At 50.0% G+C, this 18,400-nt stretch overlaps 5 protein-coding genes across 5 annotated transcripts; 3 read left to right on the top strand and 2 right to left on the bottom strand.

The window, feature by feature from the left end:
* Positions 1-88: 88 nt before the first annotated feature.
* CORC01_00466 (uncharacterized protein) lies at positions 89-548 on the top strand (the record flags this gene model as incomplete). The annotated part of the gene is made up of 3 exons (XM_022612123.1): positions 89-141; positions 197-335; positions 402-548. The coding sequence occupies 3 exons, from the start codon at positions 89-91 to the stop codon at positions 546-548; spliced, it is 339 nt and encodes a 112-aa protein (XP_022481262.1).
* A 3,592-nt stretch (positions 549-4,140) lies between these two features.
* On the top strand, positions 4,141-6,017 carry CORC01_00465 (uncharacterized protein; the record flags this gene model as incomplete). The annotated part of the gene is made up of 2 exons (XM_022612122.1): positions 4,141-4,296; positions 5,775-6,017. 2 exons carry the CDS (start codon positions 4,141-4,143, stop codon positions 6,015-6,017), a joined length of 399 nt encoding a protein of 132 aa, XP_022481261.1.
* Positions 6,018-10,817: 4,800 nt separating this feature from the next.
* On the top strand, positions 10,818-11,615 carry CORC01_00464 (peptidase A4 family protein; the record flags this gene model as incomplete). The annotated part of the gene is made up of 1 exon (XM_022612121.1): positions 10,818-11,615. The coding sequence occupies one exon, from the start codon at positions 10,818-10,820 to the stop codon at positions 11,613-11,615; it is 798 nt and encodes a 265-aa protein (XP_022481260.1).
* A 1,265-nt stretch (positions 11,616-12,880) lies between these two features.
* On the bottom strand, positions 12,881-14,669 carry CORC01_00463 (uncharacterized protein; the record flags this gene model as incomplete). The annotated part of the gene is made up of 4 exons (XM_022612120.1): positions 12,881-14,009; positions 14,067-14,163; positions 14,220-14,423; positions 14,480-14,669. 4 exons carry the CDS (start codon positions 14,667-14,669, stop codon positions 12,881-12,883), a joined length of 1,620 nt encoding a protein of 539 aa, XP_022481259.1.
* A 554-nt stretch (positions 14,670-15,223) lies between these two features.
* CORC01_00462 (heterokaryon incompatibility protein) lies at positions 15,224-17,216 on the bottom strand (the record flags this gene model as incomplete). Its single annotated transcript, XM_022612119.1, has 3 exons — positions 15,224-16,764; positions 16,813-16,914; positions 16,985-17,216. The coding sequence occupies 3 exons, from the start codon at positions 17,214-17,216 to the stop codon at positions 15,224-15,226; spliced, it is 1,875 nt and encodes a 624-aa protein (XP_022481258.1).
* Between the last annotated feature and the right edge of the window lie 1,184 nt (positions 17,217-18,400).

The raw sequence follows: 18,400 nt of genomic DNA, 5'->3' as shown, positions 1-18,400 counted from the left end.
CGTTCATTCTTTTCCAAACACAAACCCGTTACAGTCACTACCTTACCAACTCTCCAAACAAACAAACAAACCCCCCCAAACCGCCAAAATGCAGTTCTCCATCGCAAAGGTCGCTTCCGTCTTCTTCCTTCTCTCGGCTGCGTAAGTTCTCGACATGCATCCAAGTCTTTGGTGGCATCCGACTAACCCGTCTCAGATCTGCCAAACTTCACGACAGCTGCACCTGTCACAACGGTGACAGCTACAACTGGCGCATCACCATCAAGGCTTGCTCGCTTTACGCCTCCAAGAACTACCAGTGGGGCAATGGTACCTACAACACCGAGTCCGGACGTGTAAGTTTCTGCTCTCCCTCCCTACGCAATCCAATGCAAAATACAGGACTAACATCACAAAAATAGTGCACCCAGAACACCGCCAACGACCAACTCGCTGGCGATCAATGGGAGGATGCTTGCCGCGAGATCGCCTCCAGCGGCTTCGACTGCGCCGACGGCAAGGGCCTGTACTGCAAGGCCAGCCCCGACGACGTTCGCGGGTGGTGCTAAGCGTCTCTCGCTTAGAGATTTGCTGAGGGGCCCCCCGAAGATCTGGGAAAAGCGCTTCCTCTCCTCGCCTCGTTTTTTTCCACTAGCAAGGCAAGCCTGTTCATAAGGCTGGACAAAACAGCCCAGTCATCATGCACTCCACACCCACCATCTTGAGCCGGCTCTCTGGATCGTGGTGCCTCATGGAGAATGACACAAAAGGCGCCTTGATCTGGGGAGGTAGCTTTTCACCACATTGGTAGTGGGGATTTTGGTACATTTAGTTTTCACGAAATTGGAGGCGTTGCCGGTGTTCGTATCAATACCTTTAGAAATGTGGCATGGCGTGTCGTAAATATGCTCGTAGCTCTTTGGGCATCGTCCATAAGACAGCCGAATTGATCTGCTCTGTGTTGAAGTTACTTGAAAGTTACTCCTGTGATATGTTTTGACTTCTCGCTATATGCCCTTTCTTGACTTCAAAGAAGTCTGAAGATGAGCTGTAATACTTGAGACTTGACATCAATGCTAACGATAGTATCAATGAAGCTCGCAGTGATAGGAGATGAACACAACGTAAATTCATTTCACCATCGACTTACTGAGGTCATCTTCGTGGATTCCCAAAATCAGAAGATACATAAGGTACTCGGAGCTCACTCCACCCATAATGTCATCTCCTTGTAGCGTATGCCAACTGTCCTGGCTCGGCTCAGAGTAAGGAACTTGGCTCACGTCGTTGGACCTGCGCATCTGGATTGATACCATGACATTCCGTTCGCGGGGCCGCTGATGGGCTGCGCCTACACTTTCGACATACTGCCTGGAATCGTCCCTCCCAGCAGCTCGCTTCCCATCGCGCTATTGCTGGCCGACAGGAAGACCCGCATCGACAGCTCGATATCGTGGCAAGGATACTATCTTCTTCAGAGGTGGCTAAATATACAACTCCAGTCCCGCACTCGGACAAATCCGGCCTTCGGTGTAAACTACATGTAAGTGCCTTAAGATTCGATATGGGGATGGTGGATTCCTCCATCATTCCTTCGACAGCCAGTGGGAAGGTTGACACGCTGAAAATAATGCGATTCTAGAACGAATGTCGTGATGAGCAGCACGTCAACTGCAACTGACGGGGAGGTCACAGCATGCTTTTGGCGAAACTCTAATTAAGGGGGCGTATTCGGTAGCATCCGGGCCCGATTCGGGATGGGGGATGATGGACATTACATGGGACTACGTGGCTATTACCGGGATCTACCTTGGCATGACTCTCCAGCCAGCAAGGAAACCTTGCAGGTTTCCTGGTGCTGCCCTGCATAACCATCGAGTCCAGTGTTCCAGATTTATTTTTGACCTGCAAAGTCATGCCCCTGAACTTCTGAAAGAGGCATTCCCTCACTTGGCATTTCAACACGTGCCCATTGTTATTCGATCATAGTCATCGCATCGTTATCCTCTTCTTCTGTGCCCGGATAAGGCGGAATGAGTTTGATGGAGAATTTGTTTTCCCTCAAGGTGGGTGATCTCTATTTTTTGACCATCATGGTGATGATGTCAACATGAGTACGAAGGATATGTGCCATGCTATAATCTTAGATTGTTTACTCGTATTGATCGGACGTGCAAGCAAGCATTGGGCTGTGCATTTTCTCCCTCCCCTCCCCATCCCTTTTTCTTATCTGCCAAGCACAAGTCAATCAATGCATGGACCCTTCGCATCTTATTCTTGGCCAGGATAGACGTGGTCTCTGCTGAGCGCAAGGAACGGGGGATGGACAATGCGCCGGAAAACATGAAAACGTGCTGACACTATTCGCAATGCGGAAGAGTTGTCCTCATTGAGCTTTTTTTTCTTTGCCCGACTTTCGGGCGGAGTTGCGTATTCCGCAACTCACAATTTCTGGGGCCGAGCACGTGTATTCGGCGGATCGGTCCCTATGTGCTCCCGACCGACATGACCCGCCGTGGGCAGACAAACTGACTCGGTGAGAACGGTGATTTGGTCGGCGTTGCGCCGGACGACAACTCGGGAGTTTTACGACAATCTCGGTGCTTCGGACAAGAAACTTTGAAGTCAAGAACCTTGGTGGAATGACGTGATTTCCCGACTTGGATCGTTTCTGAAAGACAAGGTAAGTAATTACAGACAATATGTTTTGTTTCCAAAGCATAAGATCCACAGTTATATTTTGCTACTTCCCAACCAAGCTTTCCTATACACCATGTGGATAGACAGCAGAAAGGACCAGCTTCAGGCCCCATCAGAGTCATCAAATCGCAATCTTATCGGCGTCATGAACGGCGGGGCGTCGCCGACCAACGCGACTGGGATCTCCGTGTCCTGTGATCACTACTCGTCATCAGACCCTAAAGTTCTACGGTAGATTGAAGAGGAATTACTTCCAGCCTTGGTCTTTCTATCGAACCGAACTGGACCGAGCCCATTCGACTATGAAAGGCACGAATCTTTCCGCCCACGTCTCGTCACTTGTGAAACGCTTGGGAACCCATTTGCGTACGCTACTCTAGCATCGCTCATTGTTTTGGCCCAAACTACAGTACCCGCTCTCTTTCCGTCGATATCAGAACGAGCTGATCAGCTTAGATGCTCCGTATAAAACGTCCTCAGTGGGATGAGCACTCTGCGTCGAGTCGTGCACCTCCTTAACCCTTATCCAGGCCAACTTCCCGATGTATTCCCCCTTCCAACAAATGATATAAATAATTAATGCTGATGAGCATTGACAAAGCTGGAAAACTCCGCTCTGCCTCATGTTTGAGGAACCCAAATCTCAAATTTGATAGCTTGCGTATGGAAATGGAATTAGGGTTGCAGCTGTATCCATGAATTAAATGGGATGAAACATTCACCTGAACTAATTTTTTCTCATCCTTCTCGATTTTCTACTTGAAGAACTCTACATCCCTAAGTTTCACGCCTGTCTCTCTGAACAATGGCGTGCTTAGATTTGGGGTGGCTGAGAAACATTAAGGTTTTGCCTACTTCTTCAACCTAGACAAAATAGACCCATTTCACTTAAACCCTCATTCTTCCTGAATTTCTGAAAGATCAAAAGACTAAAAAGGATAATGTGGTTTAGCAATACTTCAAGTTGCTGATTCATTTGCGAGAAAAAAGACAATTCTCCTCAATCTCACAGGATCGTAATAAAAATAGGAATAATGATGTTAATGTTTTGTTCCTCGAAAGGATTGAAGGCTTCTGCAAGTCTGCAAAGTCTCCGGGCGGTAAAAAGTAGTTCCGAGTGTATATGTTGTATGTTAGAAAAGTACCCTGGCGTCCCCTGCAATATAGGCTTATTACCAAAGGCATTTATACCACTCACCTTATCTCCAACGAGGTGCGAGTTGGCATTAACTATCTCTCAATAGCAAGAGGGAATATAGAATGAACCCTAACCAAAGGCGATATAGATGTCAATCCGAGTCCGCGCAGTTCCTCTGTTCAAGTCGTAATTGGCAACCCACGCCCATACTTTTTCCGAATAGCCAGATTAGAGCGTCGCCTTGTCGATGGCTTTCTTTTCAACGTGTTGCTATCCGCCTTATGGATTGTTGGGATGGGGCGTCTTTCAAAGCTGGGTCAAGGATGAGACTCATCAATAATAGCGGCATAAAATTTCAGGTTTCTGAAGACGACGTAGCCGTCGTTGTTGCCGCCGCCATACGAGGCTTTACCGACGTGGGCATTGTCCTCCATCCAGAGACCCTCTCCCGATCCGGCCACAAGCTTTTCCTCATCTTTGTCGGTGTTCTGTAATCTTTCTTTCAGTTGAAGGAGCTCTGGTGAAATGGTTGGGTTTTCGGTGACTGTTCGCGGGCGGCGTCGGCTTTGGAGACACGGAAGGCAACGACCGCGATACTTTCGTCTATAGTAAGCGCAGCAACATCACCAGTGCGAGCCTTGAGTCCCGCATTTTTACAAGTTGCGCCTAATGGGTATTCAGGCGGGTGTTCCGGAAATACTCCCGGTTTCGTTCCATGGCTTCTTTTTGAGCCTACGAAAGATGGTCCTGGCCGCCGTTAGAGTTGATTCGCAGGTCAGAATAGAGTTGGCCAGCTGGAGGTGGTACAGAGGCACATGGTGTGACAGATGGGTGGGCTTGATAAGTTCGGGATCACGCTTCAGCTTTGACTGGGGACCGAACAAATCCTTGGCAAATTTTGCAGTGTCCTGCGCCTGTTGGAGTTCGTCCGCCTCAAGCTGGAGGCTTCCCTGCTTTCATTTCTCGAAAAACTCATGGATGGGAGAAGTCACATCAACAGAACCTGTGTGGAACGTCAGCAGCCGGAAACACAAGAAGGTAAGACAGACTCACTCGTGTCTGCAGTGACGACGGCCGGCGAACTTGCAGAGATTTTGGTGCCTTTTACGCAGGCAAGCAGAAGAATCAAAGATATGGAAAGGGAGGCAAAAGCATGGTGAAAGGAGTGACGGCAACCGCTCAAGCCTGCGAGAGAGAGAGAGAGAGAGAGAGAGAGAGAGAGTAGTACAAACGAGCGCGAGGAGTGAGGAATCCGATTATCCATCTGGCTTGGTCACAAGGAGGACCGAATGGATGAAAAATAGAACCTGAAATCAAGGGGCTTTCGGCACAAGGTATGGATGACAACCGAGGGCGTGCTGGGTAAGTGTTCGTCGAGAGCTACCCATCGCCAACAGCTGCAGGGAATGTGGGATTGTGTTCAACGTCATTCCGGCTTGGTATCATGGACAGTATCATGGACAGTATCATGGACAGTATCATGGACATGTAGTAATTTCTCGGTATAAAGTACTCGATCCGGGGTTTCTATTCACAGATTGGGCTGAACTCTCAACAAGGGGACCCCGAGTTGAAGGGTTGAAGACGATTTAAGCTCCATTGACAAGTACAGAGTCAATAGTGAACGTGTCCGCAATCTTACGGCTGCGCCGCAGCTGGTTCATTTACCGCGCAGGAATTTCATTTGAAAAGCTCTCACCTAACCCTTCCAACATGCCAAAAACCCCGGTCAACCTCTGCGTCTCTCGCAAACCAGTCCTTGCGCCTAAGAAGTCGAAGGCCTCGATGACAGCCCGCAGCTGGCTCACAGCAACCCATATAGCAAATCATGATGCCCACTTTCCACTACTCCCACCTTAACCCTCTCGATTCGCGTCAACAGATCGAGAAGCTGGCCATGGAGCCTCGTCAGATCGTGTACGTCAAGGAACCTCCTACCTACTACCAATGCCCCTAGCCGTCGTCTGCGCCCCCGCGGCCTCTACTTCACACCTGTGCCAAATCCTGGACACATCTCCCGCGGCATTACGCCGAGGCATTCGCCACCGCAAAGGATCCCAAAAAGTACGATTGGGTCAGCTTCGATATCGACACCATCTACCTGGCCCAGCACGACCTGAAAAATCTCAATGCTGAATGGCCGACGGTCCGCAAGCTCATTATTCTTGCCATAGATTCCGGGCTGTTCTTCCATACCTAACGTGCGCGGCTGTTTCAAATGAAGCATCTAGAAGCGATCACCATTTTTCAGATGCAGCCGCCAGAGAAAATAGACAATCGGTGGTGAACAGATTGGGACGAAATGATGGAGGGTTGCTAATTCCGTGCCGATCCTATCGCCTTCTACACGCGGAATCTTTACCCCAAGTGCCCGCCTTATGAGATGGACCCGACAACTACCTGAAGCTTGAGCGAGATGCCCGGAGGAAGCTGGGGGGCGGAGTATCCCGACTGGGACGAGCCGGGCTACGAGGTATCTGACTCGGGCGACGACGTCTGCGGACCAAGCCGATTTCGGAAAGGCTGCGTTCGAGGATTAGACTACGCACGCCTGTTTGACCTCCCGACCACTCTGAAAGAAGAAGATTGTGAGCCTCGCGAAGAAATCAAGGCAATGTCACATCCCACACGGATTCATGATGTGTTTTCTTTTTTTGCGATTAAATTAGTATAGCTGTGCCTAATGTTCTGGTTTCTGTTGGGATTTGAGGGACATGGGACTCATGGCAGTAGGTAGCAAGGTTGGACTGAGGTTGGCTAGGTGATTAACTGTTGCGAGTGTGACGAGCACCTCTGTGCAGTGTTTCTCTGCAAGGCCAGACACTTCCGTTCCACCGCTACAAGCATTCGAGCTTCAAAATGGTTGGTCACGTTCATTACTCTGTTCATCACATCCATGGACCCATCATACAGCGACGAAGGGCCGAGGAAGGCCCTGATCCACACAGTTATCTCACCATCACCGTCGGGAATAAGAACGCGTGTTGAAATCACAGACCACCTTGTCTGCCAGACGTTTCAACAAGATTGAACAGCAATATGGTTGTCTTCTGATCTTGCTCCGTCCTCATTTGCCATTACTGGCGTCCTCTCTTTAAATCAATCTTGTCGTCCGTTACGCGACTTCACTTAGACCCCAGACCACATCGCCTATCCGTCCTCGCCCCCCTTTGGCCTCCGATAATATGATGCGACTTACTCCCCTTTTCCTCTGGACCCGTAATACCATCGGTGTCGCAGCACAGGGCCTTCATGTCGGCTATGAGAAGGTCTTCATATAGGTAAGATACTTTGCGTAAGAGCTTGACCAAACATGTCCGGAGGCTCAACGGACCATCGGCATCAAGTGCGCCGAAGTCATCGACGAAAAGAAAAGGCGGCTCCAAGGATCCGCAGGCGCCTACGAACCTAGAAGGCACATAGAAACCTAAGTATATCCTTGACTAGGTCGAGTCTAAGAAGTTCGACCGCGGTCTGGACCAACTGGTGGTTACTGTACAGCTGGGTGGCACCCTCCGTTATTTTATGTCCTAAATTGATGGTGGGGATTGGATTTGCAATGTTATTACCCCTAGGCTTAGGCAGAGAAGAGAATGGAGACGATGGACGTTGATAAAACGGCTGAGACTATAAACAAGACGAAGGTGGACAAGAACTGATAATTAACCCGTCTGGCGCGTCATCATGAAGGCGACATCGTTTAACCGCATGATTCAGAGTGTTGGGACCTCCATCTTCCGGCGGAGAAGACGCTATGACTCCGGACGAGCTGGAGAACATCGAGCAGTTCTTTGACGGGGCGGAGCGTGCCACTGAAAGGATCAATTTCAGCGCCAGGGAGACCATCCTAAGCATCTGATACCAAACTTGAAGGCAGCAATTCCGAATGTTGATTTCAAGACGGATGATGCGGTAGTCAGCAATAATGGAGACATGGAACAGAGTTCCAACAACTTGCAAATACTAGTGACACCTGTGCGAAAATGACGGATGTTTGGAAATAGTTGGAGACTGCACTCGGCAATCACTATGCAACAAATCAGGAGCCAGTGAACACAAAAGTTTTATGAAAAGCTTCGAAATTACTCTGAACCAGATTAAAGGTGAGTCTTGTAGTGCGATCTAACGTTGATTGACTGGAACCCAACCTTTGAAGGATGTCAGGTGTTTTAAATTTAATACCAACTTGGATCAATTCATGATTTGCTTTATGGACAGTGCTCACTACAGCCATCGTGTCTAAATACTCTGCAAGTGGCAATCTGTATCGTTAAGAAGAAAAGCCGATGTCCAGGCCGATCAATCATGAATACTATGCCTGGATACCCGGATATTTGGGTAGTCTGTCACCCAGGTAGGGTCTCGCCTACAATCTCAACTGAGTTGTGAGATTTGATGAGACGGTGTTAAACCCTCTTGCTTGTTATTTTGGTTAATATGAATCCAACGGCCCGAAGCTGAGAGTTTCTGTAGAAACCTTCAATATTAATCTTGCACAGGCCGTGGTGGCAAAACTACAGTCCCATTCAGTAGGAATCTATAAGAAGTGATGTAATAGTAGGTTAATGATTCAAAATGGCTCTCACACATTGTTATACGAAGAAATCAACACTATGGCTTTGCCCATGAATATTGCTTGAATCAACTGGATGTTTCTTGCCCTTCGTCCTGGGCACAGTTAAACATCATCTGATAGGCTACTGGTAATCTTTGAAAGTTGAAAGTAATAAGGGATCGCAAAACTACGTTAAATTCATCAGCGTAAAAACATCTGCTATGATTAGTTGAAAATAGTTCACAGAAAAACACAGCTTAGGTAAATGATGTTGGTTTTAAGGTTATTGTTAATTTGTCACAAATAGCAGAGAGATGAACAAATCACAAGACCTATTTTCTAGTCGGAACGCTCTTGAAATAAGGTCCAAAGCGGAAGTATCTCCCAGCCGAACTTTAAATAACCCAAGCGTTCTTAAAAGTGCTCTGAGGTAGGACTGAGGTTTTACAAACGATTAATTACCGGTGAATGAGGTTCAAGAGGAAATGGCTATCTTGGATCTCTGTAGTGACCTTCTCGAGGTGGACGAAAACTTTTTTTCCTTTCTCCCTTTTTTCTATAAGAAAAGTGGCAGTCATGTTGACCAAATGAGAAGGATCACCGGTTGATTTGTCTGCATGGTGACGAGTATGACTCTGAGAATAGATGGAGCCATTAAGTCCGTTTCCAACAATCCGTCACTAGCTCAGTCTTCCATTCCATGACCGTCAAAACGTCCACTATGCGGCTGAATAGTGAGCTTGACACTTGACAGTAATATATCAAACGACATTTGGCGAGTTTGAGAATATAAAATGCGAGGTAGAAAAGACCAAATCACGTCAGTCGACAAAGCCGATGAACACGATGACCAAGACAGGGCCATATATGTCGGCACTCAAGGCGGGGATGGGGGGGTTGTCGAAAATTGTTTAATGGATATAGTTATGTGCACTGAGAGAAGCTCTTCCCTTCCTTTGAAAGGCAGCTAAAGAAGCGAGAAAATAAAAAGTTGCGAAACATGCTATTCCGTTCAGTGAAGCTTTGTGAGCTATGGCGGATGTTAGATGTATATAAACATGTGGCTTGCAGTCGGTGAAATCTGCTGTAAACTATGTTAAAGTGTTAGTTATATGTCAATGTACTAAGGACTTCAACCATTCAGCGGAATCTTTTCGTCATTGAAAACTTTGTCTGATTCCAACGTCACTCATCCTGCCAAAGCCGGCGGGCAAGGATGATACCGAAATCAACCCAAGCTGATATTAATACGTCGACTAGGGTAGGATCAATATTTTGCTGAACTTTGACATGAAGGACTTCGGAACACAAGGAAATGACTCTTTTCAAAAGCGCTGAAAAATACAAATGGTCCGCTCAGTATTTCAGAGGTAGATATGGTCTAAGAATAAAGGTCGAAAGATGGGTAGACTTTGCTTATCAAGCTTGTAAAGTCGTTGGATGCGGAAATGATCTTCCACCGATGGAACCCGGACGCCCTTCCGATGATATGAGCTGCAGGCAATTTATCGTCCGTTGCAGTTTTTTAATCTTGTCATCAGTCGGTCCTTCAATTCCTCATTCCTCTTTGGGGGTACGCCCACATGGTGGAGCTGGTGATGTGCCGAATACCCGAACGGGAGTAGCTGCGGCACAGTCGCGTACGGCGCAAGTACCATCCCGTCATTCAGATCCCGTATGGCGGAGCCGTTGCGCTACTCTCGAAGAGTGTTCGAGTCCGAGATATGTCAAGCATTCTTGGCATCCAGACGTATCGACCCCATCTTCCCCCCCAGACCTCGGCATTCCCACCACCACCACAATCACCACCACCACCACGACGTTAGGTCTGTAAACATCTGCAAACCCCTGTCTTGGCGGCGTACTGCCAAGTAACCAACCAACACCAGCGCAGCATTTGCCTTAACCGCCGGCCGAGTCCCCGCAGGATATCAGCATTACCGGCACTTACACTGTTACACACTGTCTGAGCGGGTAGCGCCACAACTTAGGGCCACTCTTAAAAGGAAAGTGGTATTCGTAGGTGGACTCCTGAATACAACGGTCAACACCGACGGCTTCACGATGATTCCGGATAAGGGAGGAGCTCAGTTGACGCTGGATGCACTTCGATGCAACAGCCTGATTCTCCATCATGTTTCTGTGGTGTTTTCTCCATTTTCAAAAGGTCCCTCGGGAAACACGGCAGCGTGATATCTACGGACCTGCGGTAAGGAGCATAGCGGCTTCATTGCATCGGGAGTGCCGGAAAATTGCGTGAGATGTTGAATCCCGGATGGCTGTTGTCGATAATCCTCTCAAGCCGCAAGATGAGTATAAAGATGAGCGTGATTCTCGGCCAAGTAGAATGAATTTAGAACAGCATCGCCAGCATCAATCCCAAGAAGCCCCTTGCCATCTCACCTTCGGTCCCAATTCCACCACCATCCATCTCTATCAGTCAAGATGAAGTTCGCCGCTTTCGTCCTCGCCGCCGCTGGCATCGTCGCCGCCGCCCCCGGCACTAAGCTCATCCAGCGCGACTACTCTCCTCTCACCCCTCGCGCGTCTCGCTCCCGCTACAACTCTGCCCCCCTCAAGAGACTTTCCACCGAGGCCGTCGAGAACCTTGAGAAGACCCACGGTATCCGCAACGTCGAGTACTCCAGCAACTGGGGCGGTGCCGTCAAGATCGGAAACGGCTACAACCACGTCACCGGCACCATCACCGTCCCCGAGGCCAGCGGCTTCGACGGTGCCGCCGCCTCCGCCTGGGTCGGTATCGACGGCGACACTTGCCAGACCGCCATCCTCCAGACCGGTATCTCCGTCTACGCTGACGGCACCTTTGACGCCTGGTACGAGTGGATCCCCGACTACTCCTACAGCTTCTCCGGCTTCTCCGTCCACGTCGGAGACCAGATCAAGATGACCGTCGACGCCTCCTCCAAGACCAAGGGCGTCGCCACCCTCCAGAACCTCAGCACCGGCAAGACCGTCACCCACACCTTCACCAACACCCCCTCCTCCCTCTGCGAGACCAACGCCGAGTGGATCGTCGAGGCCTTTGAGGAGGATGGCAGCCAGGTCACCCTCGCTGACTTCGGCACCGTCACCTTCACCAACGCCGTCGCCTCCGGCTCCAGCGGCTCCACCACCCCTGCCGGCGCAGATATCCTTGATATCTCCCCCGACAACGGCCGCAGCATCCAGGCTGCTGCCTCCGTCAGCGGCAGCACCGTCACTGTCAAGTACGTCGGCTAAATACATACTCGAAAGGGTACCAACGAAACAGTACATACTGTAGATGGTCGAACACAGGGTGGGATCCTGTGTCCATGGGGTTGAGGGGAGTGGCGAGTGGTGGATGATTGGGGGTTTCTGTTCTGAGTCGAATGGAAGCATTCCTCTCTTTTCTTGGCGATCGATGGTTGGCATGATATTACGACGCGGTCTTTTGACCTTTCATCCTGTGAATATTGAATAGTTTATGGAGTAAATAAGAACCAGTATTCTGCACATAGGCTCACTGTTCTTCGATTCCTTGGATGTCATTTCGGCATTGGATTGTGACTACACACATGAGCTTACTGATCGTTCATCTGACCGACTTACTTAATTCAAAGAGATCTATAATTAAAATCGTGAATATCACTTGTAGTATTTCCCACCATATAGTATGAGCCTGGCCACGGATTCCTCTGGAGACCAATACGACCTAGTTCAACCAATTCATAGCATCCCGGTGGCGTCATTGCGTAGAAAATACATGTAAATCTACCATATATTTTAGAGTTTTGCTGCTCTGCGTAACAAGGCTTTCAAATTAGACTTTCGGGTAGTTGGTGCGCCAGGTCGACACCTAAGTAGCTTGTCACTCTGGTCCATATGATAGTGATTGATGGAGCACAAGATGGCCCTTTGACCCAGAATCAGGGCGTTATCCTTGAAATCAGAAAAGAACCCCCCGAGATTAGTTGACAATGTTTTCAACATTTACTGCATCTACATACCACAGGCTTCACTTAGAAACCGGCGTGAGCCCAGATAAGGTTTTGAAGGAATTGCGCCAAAGGATCAAAGGATTTACCCGGGATGCTACAAAAAAAATTATCCGACTCGGTCCGCTCAGGCACGACATCAGCTAGGTCGAGTTTAAGTTTTTACGCCAGTTCATGTACTGATAAACTCTCAATGGGGGACACTATGTCAAAGTTTTTTGAAGATCAGGATCCAGGGATGTTCCTTTCAAAAAATGATGGGAGGTGGGGTCCGTAGGGCAGAATCACACAGTTGGCTTGCTTGGACTGGGCAGAATTATGCTCCTTTTTCATTTCGAGCTTCGCTTTGTTTTCGCTTTTCGCTCTTCTGCTTACTTTATGATTTCGATTGATTAAGTTTCCCAATGAGGACCCTCTATGAGATCTAGCCCAACATCTCCGTACCTAAAATTTTACGCCTTCTAAGGCGACCTCTCAACCATGTCGCCCCCAATGCGGAGAGTTATGGAGTGCAATAGGTGGGGGAAGCTAATAAGGCCACTGAAAAGTAGTGGAAATGTTCACAGACCAGGGTGCGCCGCTCGACAACGAGGCCACGCGTCCAAGCATATGCTCACTGTGCCTGAACGCCACGCTCGGCGCATACTGAGGAATCATATGGCCACTCAGCTTGGCAGTAGAGTGTGTGAAGCCGCGCTCAGTGTGGACCGATCCTTGCACGTTGGCACCAGCCCAGCTAGGGACGTTGTCGTCAACGTTGTTGACGGCGGGGATGAGGAGGTCCTCGGACGGCTGTTTCTGGAATCCCTGCTGGCCGTTCCACTTGATGTACTGGATGGCGAGCGTCGTCACGTTGGGCTTGATCACGTAATCCGCCTGGCCGGAGCCGACGTGGACGTTGTTCGTGCGCTCTACCAGGGTCCGGAACTTCTCCTCGTGCTCGGTGCCGTTGTAGTTGTCGTTGTCGTCGACAAAGACGGGGTCCTGGCATTCGCTCCACGTCGGGTAGTCCACGGGGACGTGGATCGCCTTTCTGACTTCGGGCTTGTTGAAGTACAAGGTGGCGTTGGGGGGGCTGTACATGATGGAGGGGAAGCCCAAAACGTCCCAGAGGACGGGGCACGTGTCTAAGATGTGATATCCGTTGAAGCATGGGTTGATCACCGTCGAGATCGCATCAAAGTGAGCAATGATGTCGCAGTCGTCAGTGACCTTTGCTGCCGGCCAGGGACGGGCAGGCGGGGGGTAGGTCAAATACTTGTCGACGTACTTGTCGAGCTCGCAGTTCTTGGCGTCCTTGGCTAGCTGCTCCTTGGCGCCGTTGGGAAGGGCAAAGACGCTCTCCCAGTAACGGTAGAACGAGGGGAAAGCGGCGTGGTCAAAGTTCAGGGCGTCGTCGTAGGGCATGACTGGGTCGTAGTAGACCGCGCCCTTGACATCGTAGTAGGAGGTGTCGTTCTTGTCGAGCATGGCAGCGCCGACGTAGGGCACATAGATTCCAGCGTAACTTTCGCCAGTGATGAAGATGCGTTTGCCCTGCAGGTCAAAGGTGTTGACAAAGTTCTTCCAGAAGCTGACAAATTGGTCTGCCGTCTCGGCGTTGTCTGTAGCAGTGACAGGGCCGCTGCTGAAGCCTGTGCCGATGGGGTACTCAACCCTGTTACCAAAGTATTAGCATCATCCTCTTGGGTGTTGGTACGAGGGAACTGCTCACCAGATCACATTTGCCAGCTTATGCCAGGACCATGCGTTGGCGACAGGCTTGATGGTTCCGTACTGCCACAAGAACGGGCCGTTCTCTTGCAGGAAGCCTACCGGCGTTTAGTAAATCCATCGTCAAATCGTCACCACGTTTGATTTAGCAAACCTTCCATGGAGGAGCATCCCGGGCCACCGTTGAACCAGATGATGACATCGTCTTTTCCAGCAGGGTTCTCGGTGGGGAAGAACCAGAAAAAGTTCTTCTGTTGTTCGCTCTCCGGCTTAGTAGCATCGACCGGAATGAGACCGGCATAGCTTTCGCCAACGTCAAAGTCAACGTCTGGGATTCCCGTGCCATCAACGTAAAATTCTGTGTTCCAAACGTCAGAGAAGCGCGTAAATTGGAGAGCAAAGACTATGGCTCACCACTGGTCTTGTTGTTGAAGTATTGCAAGGTACTGCCGCGACGCATAATCGTCCGCGGAGCTTGTACCTCGGCGTGACCAGGAGCGACGCGACGGAGTGGACTCCGGTGCAACTTTGATGGTCCGTAAGCGGCGATCAGCGGCAGGCTGAGCACAGCCGTCAGGCCGGCGATGAGACTTGACGTGCGCATCTTAAGGGGTTGTCGTCGTTTCTTGCCAAGATGTCAAGCTTTGGAGCCTCAAAGTCACCCTGCAGAGCCAAGAGGGTGCCAAGAGATGCAGCGGAGCAAGGCATTGCTATGTACATGTAGGTGGGTAGGAGTCTGGTTGACGTGGCGGCAGGTCGTGTGCCGGCTGCTCGAGATTGACAAATGATGAGAGATTTGAACATATCATGGTGGATTGGGGCTTGCCCCAAGGAGGCATGTCGACAGCCACGGCCCGTTTCTCTGCTACGGCACTCTATTGCTCCATTTTGATCTTCAATCTGAACGCCGCCTACCGTTAGCTACTGCATAAGGTATGGTTTGATTCATGTACAAAACAGGCAGGTCAACGAGATAATCTGGGGCATACAACTGATAAGAAGGCAAAGTGCCGACATAACCGGGGACGGAGTGGGGCACATTGAGATGAATGTCACCATCCACGGCCATAGCACCATTCAAGTCTGGCGGCAAAGCAATGGGTTCCTATGAATTTCGATTTAGAGTTGGAACGATTTCCTGATCACCGCCTGTCGTCATCAAATGAGTATGATAGTCTCGGGTTCGACTTGATCAAACCAGGTCTGGTCGACAATCTGCCCGACCCCAAGCCTCTCGAACTGCCTGTCTGTTCCCAGCCCGGGATCTGTTCTTGCTTCTGCGAGGAACATCACGTTGAAGCCGTCGGGATTTCCGTCCAATTCATTTGCTGAAATCATTGCCAGGTAGAATGGCTCCGGAGGCCAGTCGTCCAAGTCGAAGACCGCCCACCCAGCAGGCGTCATGTCCCTCCCAGAAAAGAGTTTGGTTTTCTGTGTCACGAAACCGCCGTACGTGATGGATCCTTTGGGATAAAATTCCATGGCGTGGTAGTCATCCCCAGATCGATGGGACGGGTCTCCTTCTCTCCTCGCCTCCCACTTCTTCAACTGGGCCACGAACCTCCAGGAAGACGCCGAAGCCTTTGGTTGGACGCGATGAAGATCCATAATACGGCTCTGCGCTGTTCGGGCCGGTGCGAGGAACGAGACGGCGCCAATGGTAGATGTCCAGGACCAAGACGGTTGATCTTGAAGGGCAGGCGGGCGAGTCAACGTCGATTTCGCGAACCAAAGCAGTTGGGTGAGTATGCAATGCGCATGGAACTCTTCATGCAGTAGAGAATCATCGTGGAATACCCCAGAGGTGTAGGTCTCGCCGATACCTTTGCCAACCTCGGTCGCCAGCCCCAAGATGGCGACAGGCTTGTCCGATTCGTACGTCAGGTTCCGTGCGGCGTAGGTTGACACAAGATCGCACCAGTCGGCGTAGAAACCTAGCTTCTCCTCGTCCTCCAAATCGAGAGTGCAATTCAATAGGGCGTCCTTGGCTTGTCGATATCGCCTGGCGCTCTCAAAGAGCCTCTGTTCATCTCCAGACGTCTCAATTTCACCGTCCTCACACTTGAGAAGGGTGCGACACGCCCAGACCATCCTTGCTTTCGTATAGTGAATAACGCGGGGGGAGAGCATCCATTCTTGTGTTATCCATGCCCGGCTTCCTAGGGGAGTTTCGCTAACAGTGGTATCCAGCGCATCGGGGAACAGGGTTGCGCACATGTATTCTCCTTGCTTCGCTTCTCCGTAGGGTAACCGAATAACTGGCTGTAGAGGAGGACGTGGAACGAAGCATCCTTCCGATCCGTCCCGCGCACCGGACGCGGCAATGGTTATTTCGGAATCTTTATAGATGCGACCCATCTGAACCGACTCCTTATGCCAGTCCTCGGCGTCATCCTGCACGATGCAGAGGCTATCGATCCAAAGGTACCGCAAGTTGAGAAACCGAACAATCTGGATAGCATCTTGAAAGGTCTTGGCCAAGCTGGAGAATCGGATGATCTTGCAGTGCTGAACCAGGTTTTTGGACGTAGTCGTGAGGATTCTATGCTTTCCCCAGCAGTGGCTTAGAGCGGCATAAGAGGCATGGAACCCGTTGGTTATGAGAAGTTTCGGTTCCTCTGAACCATCAGAAGGACCGACGTCAAGTACTCTAGTTGGTAGTGGTGGCACGACGTGCAAGTCGCTCGATGTCAAGGAACCTACCGGACCAGTAAATGTCTAGTTACATTCCGTGTGGCCCATTTTACAGGTATTGTACCAAGTCTCTACGAGTCCGAAAGCCTCGTTGGAGCCTGAGTCCGTCAATAACCTCATCCCAATAACGTCTTTATTGCGAAAAGGGGCGGTCTCTATAACATCAATGAACACGTTAGTCCGCCTCAGCAGCATTGGTAGTTGCCTGTCTGCCGAAGCTCTTACCAGGATCCGAGAATAAACTTAGCTTCACCAGATCATAGCCGTACTCAATGTCCGGGATATGCACATTGATGCCGAATAACATTGGCGGTTCGTTTTGCTCAATGCCATCTCCAGAGGCGTCCGAGCCCGGAACATCCAGTCCGTCTCCTACTCCAAACAAGTAAAGGGGCTCGGGGTTCGTGTTCGTCCGAATTTGTTCGTCTGTCTTGGGCGTCCGACAATCCTGGTCCATCGCGCGGCGTATGAGCCTGCAAAAGTCGCATGTTTTGGCTGAGTCTATGAGGTTATGCGCGTTCTCGATATGACGATAGCCATCAGGCTGAGCCAAGGCTTGCGGGGTTATACCCTGGCAAGCTGAGCAAAGAGATGTCATCGCTGCGGCTCATGAACTGATGTGCAGACAGGCGTCGCTGAAGTGTCATGAACACCAGGAGGGGACTACCAGGTATGTAGCCCAGTGGCTCATGTTTCAAAGTCTTCGAGCAGAACTCGGAATGAATGCGCGAGATTCCTCCTGCACCGCGTCAGCAAATATATCTTCCAATCGCCAAGCGGCAATCTCTCATGCAGGTCACCTTAGCCGGACTGGAACGCTGTTGGTTGAATCTTGACAACCATGTAGTGCTTAGTGGAGCCACGCTGAGACCAGCTCCTGTCCCATTTTAGATGTGGCTCAAGCCTCAGCTAGGCTTGACTTTCATACCCAGCTTTCTGTCTATTATACAACATCCCGTTATCAAGTCCCCAGGAGTAATGATACTTATATTCAGCAAACTATACTGGGCTCCCTTAAATCTCAAAACAAAATGACTACTGACTCCCGCAAGTGGTATCTGAAGCGGGATGAATTCGTCATTGTAAGAATAGCCAGAATGTCACTCTTTCAGAAGGCTTGCCACTTCAGACAGGCCTCACAGTGCTTTCGTCTCTTAGGATTGCTTGTTCTGGATCTGGGTTTTGAATTACTGATCTATCACTGCAGTGACTATGAGAGTTAAGGCAGAGGGTGCCCGGTGGTTGTAGGCAACTGAGGAGTAGCGTACACGTAAATTCAACCCCAGTCTAGTCTATCGATCAACAAGGAGCATTGCTGCATGAATGGATGCAGGAAACTATCTTGAATTTCTTGCGCTGGCTTATTACGAATTGATTCGAAAATTTCTTTGCTTGGTACCTATGTGTCTCATTAGGTCGGGCTCTCTGACGAATAAGTCCGAATTAGCAACAAGAAGCTCAAGCTGAGATTGATTAGTGATAGCATCCATGTGAGGAGAATCGAGTCGGGCTAATGCAAGTTCCGCTCCCGCCTCGTAAGTCACCGACGCCCGGAAAACACCACACCACGTCTCAGTTCCGCTAATTATTCTTCTTAATTTTGGAATGACAGCTTTTGGCTGAGTGGTATTAGCGGACCGA

This window comes from Colletotrichum orchidophilum (assembly GCF_001831195.1).
Source record: "Colletotrichum orchidophilum strain IMI 309357 chromosome Unknown Scaffold_3.1, whole genome shotgun sequence".
Classification (NCBI taxonomy): domain Eukaryota; kingdom Fungi; phylum Ascomycota; class Sordariomycetes; order Glomerellales; family Glomerellaceae; genus Colletotrichum; species Colletotrichum orchidophilum.
This window is presented reverse-complemented; position numbering and strand designations above follow the sequence as displayed.